The sequence below is a fragment of the Syngnathoides biaculeatus genome, chromosome 5 (assembly GCF_019802595.1).
Source record: "Syngnathoides biaculeatus isolate LvHL_M chromosome 5, ASM1980259v1, whole genome shotgun sequence".
In the NCBI taxonomy this organism is placed as follows: Eukaryota; Metazoa; Chordata; class Actinopteri; order Syngnathiformes; family Syngnathidae; genus Syngnathoides; species Syngnathoides biaculeatus.
The window spans coordinates 4,674,910-4,696,867 of record NC_084644.1 but is presented as its reverse complement, the minus strand read 5'-3'; the positions used below and the strand labels follow the sequence as shown (position 1 = coordinate 4,696,867).

Genomic DNA, 21,958 nt, shown 5'->3' with positions numbered 1-21,958 from the left:
GACATACGGGACGGGACCGCCCACAAGCGGACTCGTTTGTTTCTATGAGTTTTACCTGCGGGAAGCTAGCTCGTTGTTCCTTCGTGTTAGCTAAAATGCCGGCTCGTTGCATTGCCGGATATTGCTCCAACACTCGGGAGGATGGATTTACCCTTCAGAAGTTTCCAAGAGGCCCGGTTTGTCGTGAAAAATGAATTTCACGGGTGCTGAGGACGAGAGCTTCGTGGGTTCCAAATGACAGGTAGGTGTGTATACAGCTACTAAAAAAAAAAAAAAAATAGTTGGGGGCTGGGGGGGGGGGGGGGAGACGACGTCATTCGTCTCTCATAACGTAAGAAAAGATCCGAGTACATATGACAGGGGTGCTAAATGTGTCTATGATGTGTGCGTCGGACGGCGTCCGCGTCGTGCTCGCCAGTGACGAGGTGGCTCATCTCCGCCGTGGTAGTGGATCGGACGGGGAGGCGTTTTGGCCGTGATCCGCATATCATCTAAATATGGCTCGAAACATTAGGGTAATATTGCCCCGATCGTGAGATGTTCTCTTCTTCGAAAAGAGCTTCCGTGTCAGAAGGGGCGTGTTCGTCGCCCATAGTAGGAGCCACGGCGTGTTTTCAATGGCGAATGTCCCAGCGTGATGTCACGGACGGGGGATGCAGCCAATATGGCGACCACTTGGATGTCGAATGACACTTCCGCAACTTTGCGCATGGATGACGCGCTCGACGCTCATATTTAGTTTTTCGTAGAGACATTGAAGCGAATAGTGTTATATGTATTTTTCATGGCAATATCTATTTTAGAATGTTTATAGGGATGACACTTGACCTTTAAGATGGTCTACTATCCTTATGTCACTGTAGTAAAATGTATTTTTTTTACTGTAATCTCACACATCTACTTCATATTAGTAACATTCCCAATATTTCAGAATTTTGTTGTTGTTGTTGTTGTTGGCATTTAGGGGTAGTTTAAATTCTAGTGTGTGGCGTTAGAATGAATAACTATTTGATAAAAATGTGAGATAGTTGATCAGTTTTCCATGGAAATTTCAAAGGGCCTCAACCCTAAAATGCAGAGATACAGTAATTATTAGATTCTTAATAATCACATTTTATTAAGATTAAGATCATTATTACTCGTATCTAAAAAAAAAAAAAATAAAAAACACCAGAAACATATTTTTTTCTGTCAAAGCTACTGTGTATTTTAATGATGGAGACTTTCCAGGCTTCACTTTTTAGCCGCATGTACTATAAATATGAAATGCATCTTGCAGCACAGTTCTGAGGTCCCGGGTTCAATCCCAGCCCTCCCTGTGTGGAGTTTGCATGTTCTCCCCGTCCCTGCGTCGGTTTTCTCTAAATTGCCCCTAGGTGTGATTGGGAGTGCGGCTGTTTGTCTCGATGTGCCCTGCGATTGGCTGGCAACCAGTTCAGGGTGGGCCCCGCCTCCTGCCCGTTGACAGCTGGTACAGGCTCCGGCACTCCCCGTGACCCTTGTTAGGATAAGCGGCAAAGAAAATGTTTGGATGGAATTTAACACAGGTGTAAAATTAAAAATGATTGAACAGTGTTAGGAAAATGCTAATGACTATAAAGTGTAACTGGACACGAAAAGAAGTAATTTTAATTTAATTTCTGAAGACTTTTGCTCAATATTTCAGTCCATTTAAAAAATGGTAAACTTCATACAAATGACTCCATATGAAAGTATTCGTCGCGTCATCGCCAAATGGTCACATGATGTCTTTGGCAGAAAGGAAGTCAATACCTGACCAAGAGTTGTTGGATTATTCATGCTTATGTCCACTCATTATTAGTTATATTTTTCACTTCAGTTATATTTGACACAAACAAAATGATAAATCTCACAATAATAACTAACATACAAGATTTCTGTTACTTTTGATGATATTTTACATCTTAAATACCGGCCTACTATTGTAAACAAATGGATATAAGCCTTAAAATATGAAAATAAACATTACCGAAAAGTCAGCCACAGTCTAAACATTTCTAAGTCCACAATTGAATGATTAGCCCTTCTCTGTATCAAGAGCTTTGTAGTTTTTCATAAAATTTTTGTGTTGGCTTAAAATAAGTTTTCAATTAAAAACATCCCTTTGGGTGGGCCATTTGGGACACATTTGTCCGTAACTTTGTATTCAAGGCAAATCCTGCGTGCACCATCCCGACCGAGGATGTCAAACACCAAACTAGCTTACATTTTACCATTATCCTATGCCGTAATTTCCGCTCTATAAACCGCGACTTTTTTTTCACACGCTTTCAACCCTGCGGCCGTGATGCGGCTAATTTGTGCATTTTTTTTTCCAACGGCCGCAAGTGTGAGACCGGTGGAATATATGTGCCGAGGGAGTGACTTTTACCGGTCCGGCACTGTTAGCAGTGCGCGAGCATGTTACTGCCTTGTCTCAGTGGTTTTTACCAGGGTTTTTTTTTAACCGGCCCTGTTAGCATGGTGCTAGCGTTAGCACTAGAGCGGTGGTGCTAGCGTTGAACTCTCTGTGTAACATTTTTTTTTTGTAAATGTCTCATGTTTCAATGTGGGTACTTACAGCTTTTACACAGCTGCTGCGTATGTATGTACCAAACGATATTTCCTTTACAAATCGGCGAGGCTTATAACCAGGTGCGCTCTGTAGGCCGGTAATAGACAAGCTGTCCTTTTATCTGAGGTGTGTTTAGCGTGAATCTGTTCCCATAACAGGGTCCAAAATGTATCAGGGCAGACAATTTTAAATATGAAATGTGGTTAGTATTTGTGATCGGATATGAGATGGGAAAGTCGGCTAAACCAGTCGCGATTTCATGTATTGCGACATGAAACAGACTGTGGCCAACCAGGAAGTGACCCGTCAAGAAGTGAGGAAAAAGGAACTGGATGTTAAAAAACAAAAAAAAAAAAGTCATATTTTGCATAAGTGGGTTCATCAGACGTCAAGAATTCTTTTCCAAAGCAAGTCTTTATTGACAACATCTCTAATGTTAAACACTCAGGAGACATTGGCGCGTCTTCTTCTTTGTTTTTGTTCGATGTTTGCGCAAACAAGACCTGTCTTGGGAACTGGACTTTAGATCGGTGGTGGAACGGAACCTTTGTACGTACCTGGCCAAAGACTAACTTTTACTGTACATCACCTTTAATGATTTTGGTCCACTAAAAATAAAATCTATTTTCACAAATAATGCTTTGAATCTTTCAAGTTCAACTATATACCATATGCCAGTGACTTTATATCTTAACCTGAAAAAAAATTAATGTTGAGCTCTTCTCGCTTTGATTTTTTTTAACATTTTTTTTTCCAAAATAAAGGAAGTGACATCACTCTTTCAATAATTTTGGAGAGGAGTGTATGTAGGAAAACTTGTAAAATTGTTAATTAGTTATCATAGAAGTCCTTCATCTCCTTGAGGATCTTGATGCTTTCGCTGTATCGCAACTGGTTCTTGTTGGAACATTCCTTCCATCTGAGGGGGGAAAAAAAAATGCCATTTTCATTATTTGTCACATTTAATGCCCATTTTACTAAGAAGTACATGTTAACATTTTTTGTTCATTTATATATATATATGTATGTATATGTAGTACAACCTCGGTTCTCAAACACAATCATTCCAAAAGGCGGTTCGAGAAGCGCTTTGTTCAAAATCCAAATCAATATTTCCCATTACAATTAATGGAAAAAGAAATAATGCGTTCCGAGCCTAAAAAAATAGGCTTATTAAAGCATTTTTTTTTGCTTTTTCTGATAATAAACTGCATAGTAGAAATGCATGTATAGTTTAAATACTTCATAAAATTAAATAATTTAAGAAATGTATTTATTTATTGGTTAAAATTTATGCTTTAATAGTAGAGTAGGGTTGGTCGGGAGTGCATTGTAGTGCGTCTAAGCCCCCAACTCCAGCAAATAGCGAGCGTTGACTGTTTACAGAAATGCATAATGTAACTATGGTCCATATACTTTTTCTTTAGCAAACATAACACTGAATTACAACAGTTTGGATATCCAGTTTTACTTTACGCTAATTTTGATTGTTAAAGACTGCACACTCTCGGTGAATTGAGCACATTTTACAGTGTGCTCCCGACAGAATCATTGCACACACTATATGCATTTCATATTAATTGATAAGCAGTAGAAAATGGATGGATGATGGTAAAAACAAATATTCTCGATACTTTTGCCTGATCTTTTTCCATCGCTCCATGTGGTCAAATATAAAGGAACCGGATACAGGCGCAGATTCTGTAATCTGCAATCAGAGAAAAAATTTGCATTATGATAGTGTTTTTTTTTTGTTTTTTTTTGCGATTACATTTCAACTTTGTAACAGATTCAAGATATTCTGGAGAGAACCTTGGAGATTGTGGGTTTTTCAGTCTGTGGGATCCTGAGGTTGACTGGTTCACCAGAGAGGCTTAAGGGAGACGGCGTTGGAGGAGGGAGTCTGTACACGATTTGCTCTTTGCCGTTCATCATGTCTGCGACCTGCACACACACAACTTGAACTGAGCTTTTCTCATTCGATGAGTTTAACCGCGGAATTTAAATCCAGCTGTTCCGATATGTCTCGGTGGGCCTTACCTCTTCCTCGAGCATGACTTGTGGAGATCCTGGGGATTCTTCACTGGGCTCTCGGACGGACGGATTATTTCTCATCCACGCGCGGCAGATAGGATACAGAGGGGTGCTGGCGTTGAACTGAGCCAGATCCACACTTCGGTCAAACAACTTCATAATGCAAGCGTCTGGAGAACAGATTCAAGACCAAAATAACATTGAAGAAAAATATCAGTTTGAGATTTCTTTTCTTTGAATGGAGTAAAAACGCAATTTTACTCTGTCTGTGGGTATTGCTCTCCGATATGCTTTCGTCCATCTCTTTACGCTTCTTGCGACGATGGTGGGGAAATCTTGCAGATGGCCTGGAGGCAAAAGAAGAAGAAGAATAAAACTATTTAGGATTATGATTTTGCGTTAAGTGTTTTTTGTGCCCCCTCCTCTCCCCCCAAAAAACATGTAGATATTTACCGTTTTCCGGAAGACAACGGGGACAAATCCCTACACAGGAGGAGATTTACTATTAAAATCGTGACAGACACAACTCAAGAACATTTTTCCTTCACAAAATCCATTTCCACCCAAAACTAAAACTGGCTCCATAGGCTGACCCTTAACCCCCAACACTTCCGTGCAATATTCAATGTGTTTGGAACACAATTATCCAACTGTCAATGTGCTTGGTAAACTGTGCAAAATTGATATTCTGTGCAACACTAGAGCATAACTATTATTTATCTTCATATTTATTATTATGTCAGATGCATATTGAGGAGCACTTTAACAGCTTTGACTCCAGCACCTGAGTTTACTTGATCTAGTTCACTTCGTCGCTTCAATGTTTAAGTTTACTGTTTTTATCATCTACCCTTTTGTTATTGTTATAGATCTCAATAAATGCATTCCATTTAAACACCAGAAATGTGCAGGACAGTGAAATCCAATAAATACACTCACTCTCACGACATCACCGTGTACAAACAACACTGAACTGCAGACTTTTGTACTTACTTGTTAATGGTGTCAGCTGCCATTTTCCCGGCCTCACTGTCATTATGCTCCCTGCTCAAAATGCAACGGCATTAATTTCAACTGGCACATTACACCAAAAGTCTATGAAAAAATAAATTGAAATCAGATACGAACCTTTCGTTTTCGGTTTTCTCCACTAGTCTTTTTAAAATAGAATCCAGTCTGCTGCGCGCTTGGGCCGTATCCCCGTCTGCAGGGACAAGACAACGTTGAACATTGCTATAAATACATTGCCATATGATAACAAATACATCCATATCGTGCATTCATATGGATCCATTCAATGTAAACAAGTGTGACATGGAAAAACAAATGCAAGTTTACCTGTCTTTTCCACTTTGATCTTGACGTGATGCATTGCATCCATATGGCAATATCACCCTTTAAATCGAGGAAATTTGATATTAGAGTTTGCCTTTCAAAACGAGCACAGTTTATGTTGCTGTTGGGCGAGCACCGAAGAACTGTTTTCAAAGCTAGCTCGTCTGTATCGAGCACAGTGGGTCGTTGCTCAACGATATCTCCGCGGAAACAAATTCGTCAAAAAGAAAACTCAAGCTGTTTCAGCATATTACAGTCATATAAGAATTACATTACTAGTCAAACTTGTCATATCAATGTGTAGTGTCCATTTGTGTAAAATAAAGGGTTAGCATTTTAGCTTTAGCCTTCGAACAGACGTTCCTCTTCCGCGCGCTGCCCCTTTCCCATTTGCCGATTGGTGTTTTGGAATCAATAGCCTTCCTCGTGATTGGTCAATTTTTCTGTCAGTCATTGCAAGCCCCGCGTGGATTGGTTAATCCCGTTAACGTACAAAACCACCGGTAGTTTCCTTTTACTTGATCGTTGTCAAAAAGAAAAAAGGTAACAACGATACCACTGCAGTCTAAAATGTGGTTTTAATGGATAAAATTATCTTCAAAAGTGTACATGTAGCAGACTAGTGCCTTGGTTTACCTAGCGTTTGTGGTCGTCAAGTGTTTGAATCCATGGTATTGGTGTTTTGTAGACAGTTTGTTTGCGCAGTTATTGTTTTTTTTACTCAAAAAAAAAAAGCGTGAAAGTCATAAATATATTGCGTCCTTTGTTGTGTGCATATTTTTTGGGGCGATCTACTCTCGTTTTTTACATCAGCTTTCTCGAAATCCGGGTAAAACCACGAGACGACATGTTTTGTGTCCAAACGTAATTTCTACTGTTTGTAATCTTATTTTGGTGCCTACTGGTGATGGTGCCTTGCTCAGGGGCATGTTGAATCGGGACTGGGGAGTGACTGCTCGAATTTAGAATCCTGTGGGCGAATGATTGTTAGTTTATTTTATTATTATAATTTTTTTAACCCTTTTGGATTGTAATTATTAGATTATTATTTTTTTTTATTCTAGAAACGCTATGATGACAAGGCAGCATGCATCCGAGCCAGCAGCTTCTTCAGTGAGGAAGCCATCTTTCAGCCAGTCTCGCACCAAAGCCTCGCCGAACAAAAGGACCAAACAGGTATAACTGATGATAATTATACAGATAAATAATGTTAAGATACTTGCTTGTTTCCATTTTGAAACCATGTTTTGATCTTTGTAGAGTTTGATTCCTGTACGCTCGCTGAAGCAAGACCATCCAAAAGCGCACCCGTCTTGCAACTATGAGACCCAATGGCCTGAAAAAAATGGAGCATCTTATTTTCCACGTTCTGGTCCTTCCGTTGACCGTGTTTCTTCTCCCGTCTTATCGGACGTGGAAAGCCCTTCCCTGTCATCACAAGCTCCGAAACGTATTCAGAGGAATTCAGGCGTGACAAAGTATGATCCAAGCCCGACCTTAAAGGATGCTCTGTCAAATTGTGTCGCTTTATTAATATCTCTGGTTATATAGCTATTTTTATTTAGCATCTGCTCTCGCAGGTACATTGATCGTTTTCGCTACGGACAACCGTTGAGTCGAGAGGAGCGCCAGCAGATGTTTTCTGATTTTGAAGATGATCGGGTGCCTTTGTGGTGGATGTCTTCCTCATCTTTACCTCCCAGTTCAACACCATCCAAAATTTCACACAAAGGTAGATTCCAATATTTTTTTTCCATGATAATGTCTCTTAAAATGCCTATGGAATATTTTGGCCTTGCGGCACGGTGACGCAACCTGTTAGGGCGTTGGCCTCACAGTTCTGAGATCTGGGGTTCGAATCCCGGCCACGCCTGTGGGAACTTTGCATGTTCTCCCCATGTCTACGTGGGTTTTCTCCGGGCACTCCGGTTTCCTCCCACATCCCCGAAACATGCAACATTAATTGGACGCTCTAAATTGCCCGTAGGGGTGATTGTGAGTGGGACTGTTGTCTGTCTCTGTGTGGCCTGCGATTGACCGGCGACCAGTTCAGGGTGTACCCCGCCTCCTGCCCGTTGACAGCCGGGAAAGGCTCCAGCTCTCCCGCGAGCCTTGTGAGGATAAGCGGCTAAGAAAACGGATGGATATATTTGCCTTTTTGCGCCAGATCCGACAGACGACCGCAGCCAAGCCGTTTCCAGTCCAGCAAGACGCCAACTTCATGATGACTTTAATTATTCGCCACGTGGAGGAGACTATATCATGAATGCATATGTAAGACGTCTTTTCATGCCATAAAAGTTACATCTATGAGATTTTCAGTGGAATTTATTTTAGTCGATAGAAATCTGTTCAATTTGACCATGTTTGAGATATTAACGGGTGCATCTTGCTAAATTTGAATATCATTGAAAAGTTCGATTTCCGTACTGTAGCTCAATTCAAAAAGTGGAAGTCATACTTGTTTGTTAAACATTATTCACAACAATACACATTTGCTATTTGTTGAGATGGTGAATTTTGTGTTTCCATGACCTCCATCTAAAAGCTGTGATCATCCAAATTATAAAAAATTAATTGTGAAATATTTCCGTTTTGAATCTGTGTAATACTTACTTTTATGAGTTTTACGATTTAAATCGAAATTCTGAAATCAATTTTCATAAAACACAACGTCAGAGAGCTTTTTCCCATTTATGTTGTTATAAAAATGTCTGTCTCGACATTCTGTATCTTTCTTTTTTTTTTTTTTAACTCAGCTTCCGTCAGACACATCTGAGAATGAATTTGAAGACACGGAGATACTTCACCTTCAGGAAAGGGCCAGCAAACTTCTGCAGAGACGGTTTGCAAAGCAGCTTCTTCCTCAACGGCAATATTGCATGAACTACGGTAATTCCTTCACTTGGATTGTAACGTTTTGTCTTTTTTAACAGTGACAGCATTCTTAGCAGCGTATCGATTCCTGTCAGTTCCGAGGGCCTGGGATGCTCTGATCGCTCTTCTTCAGTCAGTATAAATGAGACGGCGCATAGACCCTTGATGAACACTTCAATAAAGTCTACAGCTGGTGAGGTGATGCAATTTATCCGGTGTATGTTCTTCCGGTTTAAATTGACAGTGTGCACTCCTCTCTTTGCAGCAACGGGCTGGTCGGACTCCGCTCTCGCTGTGCCCGTCCGAAGATACACTTTCAATTCTTCAATGTCGCCCCACACTCGCCCAGAAGATGACATCCTTTCCCAGTGGCGTTTGAGAAGAAAGATGGAGCAGGCGGGCGAACGCGTTCATTCCATGCGCAACTCTGAATTTTACACCCCGACGTTTAAGGGTCGAGCCCCCAGTCTGCACTTTTCCTCAGTAAATGGACACCCGTGCAAGGTATGACTTATTTTGCAACATTTTTTTTTTACATCCGCCCACCACTCATTTGCTTCATCTGCACAATCCCGAGATAATACAAGAATATCAAAGTACAGTGTGTGCCCTTGCCCATTCGCTGCACCTCATATTCGCTGATTTTGCTCTCCTCAAGTTTTATTTTTTAATTTACTGTTTTTTTTTCGCAATTTTAGACGTCTTAAATTCTTTTCTAGATATAAAAAGCACCACATTAGACATGACGCCTTACAATGTGGTGCACTTTATGTGCTCACTGAGGTCAAACATTTGTAAATGTTGCGTGACTTGTCCAAGTAAGTACTCTTAGACACCGTTGTTGCACCGTTAGCATGCATGCCAGTACGTCTTTTGGTGTGTATGTAAGATACCATGTGATGGCGCTCACAAGGCGAACAGAATAGCATAACTAGCAAATAAACAAATAAAAGATGACTCAAGAAAATGTTTGACGCAAAACATGCACTTTAAACGCTATTTACATCCACCCAGCATGGTTTGCGTCCCTTCCAGCATGTTTTGCAAACTAAGGAAGTCCTTTGTGCCGCAAAGTATTCTGGGAGGATGTAAATAGTATTCAAAGTGGATGTCTTGTGTCAATTCTTTCTTGAGTCATTCTTTTCTTTGTGTTATTGTTTGCTCGTTATGCTATTCTGTTTGCTGTGGTGTGATAATTTTAGTTTCAATGTGACACTGTGAGTGCGTACATCATCGTCAGTAATGACCTACACAGGCAAGTTGTGGGGCAATGACGTAGAATAAAAACTGGACTGCGCACTCTGCAACCATTATTGGTTCCGGCATGGGCAACAGGCTCTGACTTCTTGTCAAAAAGTATGGCAAACATATCCACATTCCCATGGAAAACGCGATTAAATATATGATTAATTACAAAGGTTAAGCTGAAACACACTTATTGGTGAAAAGTTACTACTTTGCGACCGCCTGCACGGTTTTGACAGCCAACAGCGCAACAAAAAAGCTAAACCTAACGTATTCCAATTACATTCGGTGTTATTATTTTTCACAATGTTCAATTGTAAGGATGTCGAAGGACGTCAACTTTCACAAGAAATAGTACATATTTAAATGAATTTGAAAACTCTTTCGTTTTGCTTGTCACATCCATAGCAAGAGCAAATTATTCAATACCCCAAACCCCCACAAGAAGATTTTCCTGAGCCCAAAGAAGCCCGTGGAGAGCGCGACGCAACTTCAGTCCCACTTGGCGCTGCTGAACCCGATACGTTCGTCTCCCGGCCACCGTCTCTCGCGCATGTTCCTGCGCACATGCATCTCCTTTGTGACATTCTTCCCTGTCCCACGCAGTCGCCTCATGCCGTCACGTTCCAAGGCAATCCGCACAAAGCGGAAGAAACGTTAACTGAAGAAAGAACTGAAAAACCCAAAGTCTCTGGACACTTAAAGGACAATTACATCGACAACCCTCCTCACAGACACATTCCATCCCCACCTCCTGGTCCCTCTAGATATACACACGTAGATTTTACTTTTAGACCTACAGATGGAGGTCATCCTTCTAGACCTAGAGAAGGTTGCAGTCCAGCAAGACCTGTAGAAGGCGACTGTCCGACCAGACTGACAAAGGACGGGCATCCTTCTTCGATACCAAAGAAAGAAGGAAGTCATTCTAGACTTACAGAAGAACGGAATCAGTCTAGACTTGTAGTAAGAGATCATGACCAGAACCTCAGAGTGACGAATGAGATGCCTGAAAAGGAAAAAACCCAAACAAAGCAAGAGGGAGAAAGTGAGAAGACTGAGAGGATTACCACAAAACAGAAGAAATTTACAAGGTAGGAAACAAAATACTTGGTGTCATAATTCTAGAGTCAACAATTAAATAACAAGTACTGTTATTGATGATCAAGTTTAGATCTTTTTCAAATGTAATGTATCTAAATTGTCTTGCTGTTTCAAACTCTAAATATTCTCAGATTTATGTAGTCCTCAATAAAAACAGACCGATATCCGTTTGATCAAAATAAGACATTTGCAAAAAACATATTTTGCTCTACAGATTTTTATTTTCTGTCCTGTTGCGGACCAAACCAGTAATTGAATATTAATCAATTAATGTTTGCACAAATTCTGCACTGTCAACTTGAAATAGTCCAGTTTTTGATTAAAGGCTGGTTAAAGAAAAAAAATGATTCATCAATTAATGGACAGATTAATCCATCCAATTTTCTGAGCCGCTTATCCTCACAAGGGTGCGATGGAGCTTATTCCAGCTTTCTTCGGGTAGGAGTACAGGGTACAACCTGAACTGGTTGCCAGCTAATCGCAGGGCATATGGAGACAGACGGCAGTCGCAGTCACAATCTCACCTATGGGCAATTTAGGCTGTCCAATTAATGTTGCATGTTATTAAAATAATCGTTAGTTGCAGCCTGACACATTTCCCTTTTACACTAATACTGACTGCTTACCGAGACGTTTCCCGCAGGTGTGCCGAATGCACCGAGCATGCTGAAGGGCCGAAGGCCACAAGTTCCGCGCAGCAGAAGCCTCCGAAAAAAAACAAGACACGAGCAGATCCACGGCAGCAGCAGAGACGCAAAGATGCACCTCATCAGCCGCCACTGTCTTCTCCCGTCCAGCGTGCCTTAGGCCAGGTACACACACAGTCATCACTCATACCAACGTTATTGTCATCATCTTCATGCACACCATTTTGGAAATTACGTACGATGCATTCGAGACGGGTATCCATTAAAAAGTCTCTCAAAAGTGACAGTAGATGCCTGTTAAGAAGAGTGTTGTTGACAACATAGCTCCGTACTCGACATGAATGTCGTACCAGGGACAAATTTCCCATTTGTTGTTACATACTTGGCCATTAAAGCTGATTCTGATTCTGAGATTGGAAGGATTCCATAAATTATTTCACATCAAGTTAGTGGAGCAATTAAAAACACACAAACAAAGGTTGTGTGTGCTAACTTGGCTAGCATGGCTGAATGCACACTATTAACTTTCCATCCATCCATTTTCTTTTGCCGCTCATCCTCACGAGGGAGTGCTGGAGTCTATCCCAGCTGTGAACTGCCAGGAGGCGGGGTCCACCCTGAACCGGTTGCCAGCCAATCGCAGGGCACATAGAGAAAAACACTCACAATCACACCTATGGGCAATTTAGAGTGTCCAATTAATGTTGCATGTTTTTTGTGATGTGGGAGGAAAACGGAGTGCCTGGAGAAAACCCACGTAGGCACGGGGAGAACATGTAAACTCCGCACAGGCAGGGCCCGGATCGAACCCGGGTCCACAGAACTGTGAGGCCAACCAACGCTTTTACCAGCTGACAACCGTGCAGCCCTATTAACTTGCCATTAGTATTTATGGTTGCTAGCGTTTGAATATTGTAGACTCCGTTTTCCAAAAAAATGTCTTGCTGAGTGACGAGTTGTGTTACCATGGAAATCTGCATGGACTAGTTGATACTAAATTAACAGCATACAAGTACCGCATTTTCCGCACTATAAGGCGCAACCCCAACGACTGGCATATTTTAAAACTTTTTCCATATATAAGGCGCACCACATTTTAAGGCGCATAGAATAGACGCTACAGTAGAGGCTGTGGTTACATTATGCATCCATTAGATGGCGCTGCACTAAAGGCTCAATATTGATCCATGGATAAGGCGCACCGGATTATAGAGCGCACCGTCACCTTTGGGAAAAAATGAAAGGCTTTTAGGTGCGCCTGCGTCGAGGTAAATATTAATTACATCGCCACGTAAAAGAGTGTAAATATGAAAAGCCTTTGTCAACAGGATTTGTCAACGTGTTCGATATGGATTAACCAGGAAGATGTTTTCATCGGATCTGGCAGGTTGTTTCTGAGGTCCTGTTCCCACCAGTGGACTCTTCTCCCCGAGGTGCAGCCGTCCCGTCGCTTCCTCCGCCTCGGCGGTCCTCACTTCCTCCTTGCGCTGCGCACGCCTCGCTGGAGGTCATGTCGCAGCTGCTGCAAGAGGCTGAAGGTGAGCCACCGGAGTGACAAGGAGCACCCGACCTTTAACCCCACTCCTAATTGGGACAACTATAATTCTAAAACGTGTACGGCTGTTGCCTCTTTGCATTTCTAAACGTATTTTCGGTCAGTGCTCCAATGAGTAGTTAATTCTATGGTTTGAGACTCAGTTGGAACAGAAAATGACTCATTGAATTTCCATGATATTGTTAATATTTTTCAAGATTCAGATGAGAAAGAATTCGAAGACGACACTTTACTACGAGTCCTCCGCACGCAAAGGAACTGGGTCAAGGAGCAAATCAGGTAAAATTGTAATATCGCAGTCAAACTCATTATTTCCTCATTTGAACATTTTCTAGCGTACCGTAATTCCCGGCCTCCAGAGCGCACCTGGTTATAAGCCTCACCCAGTACATTTGTAAAGGAAATACCATTTGGTACATACGTACGCCGCAGCTGTGCAAAAGCCGCAAGTGCCCACATTGAAACTTGAGATATTTACAAAGAAAGACGGTACACAGAGAGTTTAACGCTAGCGCGATGTGCTCATGCTAGCGCCACGCTAACGCTAGCACCGTGCTAATGCTAAAGCTAGCGCCGTGCTAACAGGGCCGGTTAAAAAAAAAAACAACATACCCATAAAAATCACTGAGACACAACAGTAACACGCTAGCGCAGCGCTAGCAGGGCTGGACCGGTAAAAGTCACTTCCTCGGCACGTATATTCCACAGTTCTCACTCTTACCTTTTCCGCTCGAGTGCCCCCTTGCGGCCGTTAGAAAAAAATGCACAAATTAGCCGCATCACCCCATAAACCGCGGGGTCGAAAGCGTGTGGGGAAAAAAGTCACGGCTCATTGGTCGGAAATTACGGTATTTTCCTCATATTTTGAAATCAATAATTTGTTCTATTTACTGTCTTTTTTTCCAGTGAAGTGGATTTCATGTTGCACAATAAGCAAGAAGATAAGCCAACTTGATGCAGTAAACTTACATTTTTTTTTTTTTTTTATACATTTGATTTTGTATGTAGTTTATTGACATTTTACAGAAGAAACAAAATACAACAAAAACTTAATCACAACAAAACACAACTGCTTATAAATTGTAGACCTAATATTTACAAAGTGTACATTCTTGAAATATTCGGGAGGGTTGATGCCTAAAACTGAGCATTATTTACAAATCTGACCAGGCAATATTGTAAAATAAACAATAAGGCTTTTATGAGAGTGGCTGAGATGTTGACGTGTGCTCGTGCAGCATGGGTGCAGATATGATAAGAATGCCATCTGGAGAAACCGCCGATTCTAAAGCCATGGCGTTCACTCCCTTTGGAATTCGATAGCGACGGTTAAACTGCCGCGTCGTCATCCCGGGACTGTCTTTCTAAAATCACACAGGATGGAAAATAATACGTCAAGTGACATATTATGACCAGAAGTGCTTCGACACGCCGGTGCGCAACACCGACCTTTTTTTCTTCGTGCCTCCCTTGCACCTCGACAAAATCTCCGATCACTTTGACCAGCAGATCTTTGGGGTTAAAGTGTTTGACATCCACCTGGACTGTAAATCCGCCGTCATCGCAACTTGCCTGCCCACATATGGCAATTTGCACAATAAAATAACTCCTATTAGGATCATTTAAGTCATAAATATATGACGACATATTCGTTATTACAGATTCTGACCTCAATACAATATCTCTAACTTTAAGATCCTGTTTGAGAATAAACATTATCCAATTTAAATGTTTCAGGCTGCGTTGAGCGATCATCTTTCAAGCCCGCACCGAATTAAGCGGCTCATTTATCGAGTCCGACTATGTTAAACCCAATTAAGTAAACAAACAGATTCACCTCAGCGACGCCGGCGCCGTCATTCTCGGGTATTAGCAGATTGGGCGCGCAGTTGCGGCGTCCGTAAATCCCGTGAAGACGGGGGAAAAGTGGCGGTAGAACCTTCTCCCATTGGATGCTACCAACTGGTAGTGAGGGTAGGATAAAATCCATGGCAGATCTGAGAAGGAGAGAAATGGATAAAATATAGTTTTGGCACCAGGGTGACGTGCGGCGGCCACGGCCTACCTTTTGTCTTTCGTAGCGTGTGTTGGAGTATCGAGCGCTCCCCGTGCTCGCTGAGTGCGAGTGGCCGCGCGACTCGGGGTTATATACTGCCGTTGCATAATGAGTTGGGAATTCATAGGGACACCTTGCTTCTGTTATGTTCTGAGCATGTGCACCCTTGGGATTCCGTTTGTGCGGCAGCACAGTTTGTTTTTGGACCGAGGGCAGCTGTCACGGGCTTATTAGTGAATGAATCAGATGGTCGTGCGGCGGGATTGCATCCAAGTGTTTGTTCAGGGGCCGCTTAATCGTACTGTCGTCGTGAACTAACCATCACGGTTAAGTCGTCAGACCGTTGAATGCCGGTTTTCAGGATGGGCGTATCTAAAAATAGCTTCCAAAAGATATGGTGGTGATTGACCCAGCCTGGCCATTAAGCCAGAGAGACAGTGACAGACGGCAAGGGGGGGTGGGGGGGGGTGGGGTGGGGGGGCTTCAAACACATGCCACTGCCGTGTGGGCTTGCAGTGAGTTTGTCCCCCTTTGTGTCCTCATTTCAGTCGATGTACTGGGTCAAAACGTTCTTCTATGATTAGCCCGAATCCACCCGTGTTATCATAACTTAAAATGGGTTTAAAAAGAGTAAATGTACTTACGAGGCTGACATTTTGGACTAGTCGTCATTCTTAACGGATGTCCAACGAGTTAGTGGATGGAAAGGCACACATTACCGACATTTTACCGACAGTATTTTCGATTCATTTCTTTTGCTTCAAATGTCTTCATTAACTAACTATCCGTAGAGTAATGGGCTCAAAGTCACCGATTGGGCTGCCATTTACATTTTCTGGATTTTTTTTGTGTGCTTTTAATGTCAGGTTATGGTTGGGGGGACGCTTTCTTAGTCACGTGACGTCACATGCCAAGAAAGCGGAACTACGATTGGCGAGGTGTTCGGTTCTGACCTGATGTAACCCTGCCTGGTGGCACTTTTGCCGCTTATCCTCACGAATGCTCCACTATGACAGTCTTGTATGGAGACATATCTGTGCGGAATAGGTGTTCCGTATGTGACTGGAGCATTGTCACTGCTCTTGTCATCCATCAATCCGACCATCCATTTTCTTCACCACTTATCCTCACGAGGGTCGCAGGGAGTGCAGGAGCCCATCACGGGCAGTAGGCGGGGATCCTCAGAACTGTGAGGCCAACTGATCCACCGTGCCGCCACACTGAAATACAACTTTTGAAAATGTGATTTCCTGCGGCATTACAAATTCAAATCCCCGTGGCACATATTTACTTCCGTACTTCCCCCTCTTTTTGCTCATCACAGCGATCATTATTTCTTCCCAACGGTTGATGTTTACAATTGTACAACAGTAATTTATGTCAAATGTGCAGTATAGTTAGTGATATTTTGACTGGAAGCAATTATTGACCCTATAAGGATATTTGTCTTGAAATATGAACATGTTGGAACAGTGTCACAGTATGGATTTTGTAACTGTATTTCATCCACTCTAAACACACCAAATGTAGCCATAAAAGGAGCTAAGTCACGCTATTTAAATATCAAGCATGCCAGTGTCATTGAAAATTTACAGAATGTTTAGATACATGCAGTCACTTTGGGACAGCACGCTATCGGCATGTTCTCCCTCTTAAGTGATGTGGAACCTGTCACCTAAGCAGTGACTGTGCCGTCTAAATACGGCACAATGTTATGACTCATAAAGAATATCGGGAAAGTGAGGAGACATTTTTACGGGGATGAAGCTATCGGGTTTCACAACAGGCGCCAATAATTGTCCAGACTTTAGGGGACCTCCATGTGTCCACCGCATACCTCGCTGATGACTCGGAACATGCCGGCGTTCGTGCGGTGTTGTTGTACTGCACTGCGTTATGCTAACATCTCTGTCGTTGTTTGAGTCAGGAATGTAAACCACGCGGGAACGGATTATAGATTTTATTTGCCATTAAAATAAGGGCAATGCAGTGCTCATCCACAGACATTTGGGGAAAGTCAACTTAACACGGTTTCATCGTTGACAAGTCGTTTCGGTCTAGCACAAAATAACATTAAATCTGAACGTTCCGATCCAGAATTTATTTGTTTGTAGCATTTAGAAATACAAACACATTTAACAACTGATTTGATGAACATATTCAAAACGTAGTTTCATCTCAGAATGAAATGCATGAAAAAAAAGAGAGAGAGGTTCAAGGAATGCCCAGCGGAATTGTGAAGGAGAGGTAGTCTCCCACCTCCCCCCACTGGGCTCTGTAGTGCTGGTAAATCGTGATCCAGGTGGTGAGGACTGCGACCCAGAACAGCAACCCCGCTGCTGAGCGCTTGACATCTACACGCGCAATAAAGCAGACACATAAAAAAAAAAAAAATGAATGTTAAAACCTTTGCCACTCCCTTCGCAACGACCATCGGTTTGGCGGATTGAATCAGTCAGCAGTTTTTATTTAAAAATAAAATAAAAACGGCGTCAAGCTGTTCATTTTCAGTCCCAGTTGAAGTATACCGGCAAAATAAACAAAGACAAATACATGTTGTGTGTTTAAGACCGGGACATTGCTTAGCCTTTAAAGCTCCACTGTCATGAAGTGCATGATTTTTAGTACGTTTTTAATAAAAAAAAAAATAGGCAGTCGGAATGGACCCATCCATTTTGTTGACTATATGGCTTTTTGTAACTCTCGCCATGAAAATTCTCTCGAGGGATTTGTTTTGGAGAAGAAGCAGGAAGTGACGTGAGTAGCAGACGCCCACTCAGGCGGTCTCGTATGTTTCTACTAGTTTTACCTGCTGGAAGGTAGCTCTGTGTTCCTTCGTGTTAGCCAAAATGTCGGGTCGTTGTACTGCTGGATATTGTTCGAACACTCGGGAGGATAGATTCGCTCTTTATACTTTTCAAAAAGACCCGATTTGTCGTGAAAAATGGATTGCACGGGTGCAAAGGACGAGAGCTTTGTGGACTCCACATGACACGTCGGTGTGTATAGAGCTACAAAAAAAAAAAAAAAAAAATTGTTGGGGGGGGGGACGTAATCCTCTCTGAACGTAACAAAAGATCCGCGTACGTAAGTCAGGGGTGCTAAATGTGTCGATGTGCCCGTCGGCACCGCGGATGGCTTCGAGGGCTGTTGATAGTTAGAAGTGATCCGCATATCATTTAAATATGGCTCGAACCGATAGGGTAATATTGCCCCGGTCACTTCACTCAACTTCGAAAAGATCTTCCGTGTTCCATAGCAAGTTGCCACTATGTGTTTCCAATGGCGAATGTCCCGGTGTAACATCTGCTGATGACGTTGCAGCCAATATGGCTTCCACTTGGATGTCGAATGACACTTCCGCAACTTTGCGCGTGGATGACACGCTCCCCGCTCATATTTATTTTCTCGTATTGACATTGAAGTGAATAATGTTCTATCTATTTTTCATTACAATATCCATTTGAGAATGTTTGTCGGCATGACAGTGGAGCTTTAACTCTGCTATCTTAATGCAAATACATAATGTGAAAGAGCACAGGCATGCTCGGGATCGATGTGCCAGTGTTATAACCCGCTAAGCAACGACTGCTCGAACACAAACAGTGGAGCGACGCAATCGTGCTGAGAGCTATAATAAGTATAGTCACGGGTATACACTTGGCAGTAAGACATTTTAACAATTACAATGCAACACAGTAATATTTAATGTTCCGACGTATTTCTTGAGCCGATTATGACAGAACTGCTGCACTCAAAGTTGTATGCGGATATTTAAAACATGACAATCGCTGCACTAAGAAAGTTGTGTCTGGATGTTTAAAATATCAGGTGAAAGATTACCAGTCGGAGCACTCACATGTTTTTATTTGCACCTGTTCAGTGTAGGCCGGTTTTACAAAAGCCTCCCGGAAAAACCAAACGACGTTGACGAGCCACAGGAACGGCAGGAAAACGAATCCTCCTGAAAGAAACAAAATAGAGTACAAGCGCATTTGTGACTGGCTTTGATGGTCTTGCTAACAGCTGAGGAATTACTCACCACACTGACACCGTGCACAATTTAGTGAACCACTATAACTGTATACTCACACCACACAAGGCTATGGGAACCTCCTGTACTTGGCTGAGAACTATTATTCAAGAATTTGGGGGGGGATTTCATTTTTGGAAAATTCATTCCATTTATTAGGTGTCAATTGTTCTTTTTTTTTTAATATATATGAAATAAAAAACATTTTTATTTCAGCAATAACTGTGCCTTGACGTTTTATCTGTTGTTTTTACCCAAGATGTTCTTTGATTTTTATTCTATTTTATTGCACCTTTCAACTTGTGGAGACTTATCTGAGAATTTTTGCCATTCGGGGTCCGGTCCGTCCCTACCACCCCTTCAAATGGTAGGGTTCTAATGTACTGTATTTACATCCAAATCAGGTGACCTGCGTAAGCGTTAATGCTGCAAATTAACATTCAGAAGTCAAACTTTTTTTTTTTTTTTTTTTTTAAACACAGAGTTGGCCATTGCAAAACATTCCACTTCTTTGGGAGAGAAAATATGTGGGTGCGCTCACACAGAATTAAGGGTCTTTGTCAATCGCAAGAGTTTCTTCTCCTTTGAAGCAAATACCAACAACAACACCCGGTCTGCATACTTGCGTTCCCAAATTATCAAGTGCCTCGGTTCGTTCCTCAAATTCTTCTCTTCCCTGATCTACCACTCGCCGTTAATCCCCACATCATTACCAGGAACGCCCACCTTTGAACACATCACCCCCACACTCAAGTACTTGCACTAGCTAGCCAGCACTCAAAAATCCAAGTAAAAACTAGCCCCAGCTCTTTCCTATCAAGTCATGTTCTCACTGTGCCGGCGTGGGTTTTCTCCGGGCTCTCTGGTTTCCTCCCACATCCCCAAAACATGTGTTAATTAGAGACTCTGAATTGTCCCTACCTGTGATTGTGTGACTATTTTCTGTCTCTGTGTGCGCTCCGATTGGCTGCCAATCAGTTCAGACTGTACCCTGCCTCCTGCCTGATGATAACTAGAATAGAATCCAGCACTCCCCAGCGACCCTTGTGAGGATAAGCGGCTCCGAAAATGGATAGATGTAATATAAAACAGTAACATGTAGGCAACGTGGACACGCCATTAGATCATTTCGATGACATCACGATTATTGCATGCATATCAATAGTTTATAGAAGTCCCAACACTTTTTGACTGTTTCCTTTTCCCTCTCAGTGTTCATTTGTGACTTTTTGCTTCATTCCATGTGTTTTGCTCTCACCTAAATAATATTTTCTGCACAGACTCAGTTTCTCCTCATTTGGCAGTCTTTCCAGGTTCATCGCGCCTGTCTGGGGGCTTCTGCGACAAAGACGGGGGGAGGAAGAGCAAATGCAAGACAATCTGATAGTATTTACACAGTGACGGAGCTGTGATTCATGTTATTACTTTCATAGCAGCGTTTGCTATGTATAATAAGCGGTGCATTACATGTAGCTACAGATCGCTAGTCTCCGACAAGTTGGTCCACGATCTCATCCTTTAAATTGCTCGTGACAATTTAAAACAAAGATACATGTCTCCACGCACATTTTAAATGACACGGCAAAGAACAACGTACCTGCTGTTTATTTTGGATTTAAAAAAAAAAGAGCGGTGAGGAAAATGGGACAACAAATTCAGCCACTTCCGTGTCCTGGTTGCCTCCCTTCTTTTTTGTGTTTTGCTTTCTTCTTTGATTTTTCTTTGACGGGTCGCTACAGCCTAAAGTACAATACCGTCACCTAGCGGTGCAACAGGCGCACTGCACAGCAATTACAGTCACCAGAATCCGGAGTGCAGTGGACAGTTGCAGTCGGTCTACTCTGTGGACCACGTGCTTAGTACTTTACTCTGGTTTGTCTTTGTTACTTTTAGTAGTAGTAGTAGTAGTACTCATTTTCTTCGCAGGTCACATGCGTGGCGTCCAATAGGCATATCTCTCGCCCCAAAATATTAAATTGACAAAAAATGTGGAGATTGGGTGTTTCGGCCCGAGACCAGCGATATAAACGGCCCCAAATTTCAATTTTGCTGATAGGGCCGGGCTTTTAGCAAGTGGATGTACCCACTAATGTATCCCATCGAGGGGTGGGCCGGTTATTACACATGTCCTAAATATGCATTTTCCGGCAGGGCACACGTAAACAAACATTCCCAATCAGATTCACAGCGAAGGACAATTTAGAGTCGTCAATTAACCGACCATGCATTTTTGGGGGGATGTGGGAGGAAACTGGAGAGTCCGAAGAAAAAGGGCTGGGGGGGAACATGCAACCTCCACGCAGGTGGCACTGGGATTTGAACCCTGTTCCGTAGAACTGTGAGGGTGACGCGCAAAACAGTCGATCGCCGTTGCACCATGTTCTAATTAAAATATATATATATATATAAAGTGCATGATAAGGGCGTTGATTTTGTATAACTTGGTTTGCATTTGCCGCCTCCAGGTGTACACGGTGTAGTCGCTCGTGACGTCTGA

The 21,958-nt window shown here is 42.3% G+C and overlaps 4 protein-coding genes across 10 annotated transcripts; 1 reads left to right on the top strand and 3 right to left on the bottom strand.

Moving 5' to 3' along the window:
* The first annotated feature begins 87 nt into the window (after positions 1–87).
* proser3 (proline and serine rich 3) lies at positions 88–14,577 on the top strand. 7 transcript variants are annotated; one of them, XM_061819446.1, is made up of 14 exons: positions 6,645–6,773; positions 6,868–6,930; positions 7,009–7,120; positions 7,205–7,422; positions 7,525–7,676; positions 8,112–8,218; positions 8,704–8,789; positions 8,881–9,014; positions 9,087–9,325; positions 10,475–11,160; positions 11,814–11,982; positions 13,205–13,355; positions 13,570–13,651; positions 14,279–14,577. In XM_061819446.1, the coding sequence occupies exons 3-14, from the start codon at positions 7,016–7,018 to the stop codon at positions 14,325–14,327; spliced, it is 2,178 nt and encodes a 725-aa protein (XP_061675430.1). In that variant the 5' UTR covers positions 6,645–6,773; positions 6,868–6,930; positions 7,009–7,015; the 3' UTR covers positions 14,328–14,577. The 7 variants fall into 7 exon arrangements, with proteins under 7 accessions (XP_061675429.1, XP_061675426.1, XP_061675425.1 ...); XM_061819445.1 differs by lacking the exons at positions 6,645–6,773; positions 6,868–6,930 and adding an exon at positions 88–241; XM_061819442.1 differs by lacking the exons at positions 6,645–6,773; positions 6,868–6,930 and adding an exon at positions 90–245 and having other exon boundaries at positions 13,576–13,651.
* lin37 (lin-37 DREAM MuvB core complex component) lies at positions 2,971–6,354 on the bottom strand. The gene is made up of 10 exons (XM_061819452.1): positions 6,221–6,354; positions 5,948–6,004; positions 5,738–5,813; positions 5,603–5,653; positions 5,063–5,092; positions 4,871–4,956; positions 4,616–4,779; positions 4,388–4,519; positions 4,210–4,283; positions 2,971–3,494 (listed from the first exon to the last, which is right to left on the bottom strand). The coding sequence occupies exons 2-10, from the start codon at positions 5,988–5,990 to the stop codon at positions 3,407–3,409; spliced, it is 744 nt and encodes a 247-aa protein (XP_061675436.1). The 5' UTR covers positions 5,991–6,004; positions 6,221–6,354; the 3' UTR covers positions 2,971–3,406.
* hspb6 (heat shock protein, alpha-crystallin-related, b6) lies at positions 14,565–15,867 on the bottom strand. Its single transcript, XM_061819453.1, has 4 exons — positions 15,438–15,867; positions 15,210–15,369; positions 14,822–14,944; positions 14,565–14,736 (listed from the first exon to the last, which is right to left on the bottom strand). The coding sequence occupies exons 1-4, from the start codon at positions 15,551–15,553 to the stop codon at positions 14,572–14,574; spliced, it is 564 nt and encodes a 187-aa protein (XP_061675437.1). The 5' UTR covers positions 15,554–15,867; the 3' UTR covers positions 14,565–14,571.
* A 1,507-nt stretch (positions 15,868–17,374) lies between these two features.
* On the bottom strand, positions 17,375–21,215 carry psenen (presenilin enhancer, gamma-secretase subunit). Its single transcript, XM_061819454.1, has 4 exons — positions 21,059–21,215; positions 20,720–20,799; positions 19,288–19,392; positions 17,375–17,782 (listed from the first exon to the last, which is right to left on the bottom strand). The coding sequence occupies exons 2-4, from the start codon at positions 20,778–20,780 to the stop codon at positions 17,643–17,645; spliced, it is 306 nt and encodes a 101-aa protein (XP_061675438.1). The 5' UTR covers positions 20,781–20,799; positions 21,059–21,215; the 3' UTR covers positions 17,375–17,642.
* Between the last annotated feature and the right edge of the window lie 743 nt (positions 21,216–21,958).

What these genes read in the sequence shown, in the direction of transcription:
- lin37 (XM_061819452.1), bottom strand. Translation starts at nt 5,990, where the DNA reads ATGGATGCAATGCATCACGTCAAGATCAAAGTGGAAAAGACAG. An exon ending in CCGTTGTCTTCCGGAAAACG is followed by an intron (nt 4,957 to 5,062) that starts GTAAATATCTAC and finishes TTTTGCCTCCAG; the next exon opens with GCCATCTGCAAGATTTCCCC. An exon ending in TGGAAAAAGATCAGGCAAAA is followed by an intron (nt 3,495 to 4,209) that starts GTATCGAGAATA and finishes TTCCCCCCTCAG; the next exon opens with ATGGAAGGAATGTTCCAACA.
- psenen (XM_061819454.1), bottom strand. Translation starts at nt 20,780, where the DNA reads ATGAACCTGGAAAGACTGCCAAATGAGGAGAAACTGAGTCTGTGCAGA. An exon ending in GTGCAGAAAATATTATTTAG is followed by an intron (nt 19,393 to 20,719) that starts GTGAGAGCAAAA and finishes TGTTTCTTTCAG; the next exon opens with GAGGATTCGTTTTCCTGCCG. An exon ending in ACAGGTGCAAATAAAAACAT is followed by an intron (nt 17,783 to 19,287) that starts GTGAGTGCTCCG and finishes TTGCGCGTGTAG; the next exon opens with ATGTCAAGCGCTCAGCAGCG.
- proser3 (XM_061819441.1), top strand. An exon ending in CGAACAAAAGGACCAAACAG is followed by an intron (nt 7,121 to 7,204) that starts GTATAACTGATG and finishes TGATCTTTGTAG; the next exon opens with AGTTTGATTCCTGTACGCTC. An exon ending in ATCCAAAATTTCACACAAAG is followed by an intron (nt 7,677 to 8,111) that starts GTAGATTCCAAT and finishes TTTTTGCGCCAG; the next exon opens with ATCCGACAGACGACCGCAGC.
- hspb6 (XM_061819453.1), bottom strand. Translation starts at nt 15,553, where the DNA reads ATGAATTCCCAACTCATTATGCAACGGCAGTATATAACCCCGAGTCGC. An exon ending in ACGGCGCCGGCGTCGCTGAG is followed by an intron (nt 14,945 to 15,209) that starts GTGAATCTGTTT and finishes ATATGTGGGCAG; the next exon opens with GCAAGTTGCGATGACGGCGG. An exon ending in GGAGGCACGAAGAAAAAAAG is followed by an intron (nt 14,737 to 14,821) that starts GTCGGTGTTGCG and finishes GTGTGATTTTAG; the next exon opens with AAAGACAGTCCCGGGATGAC.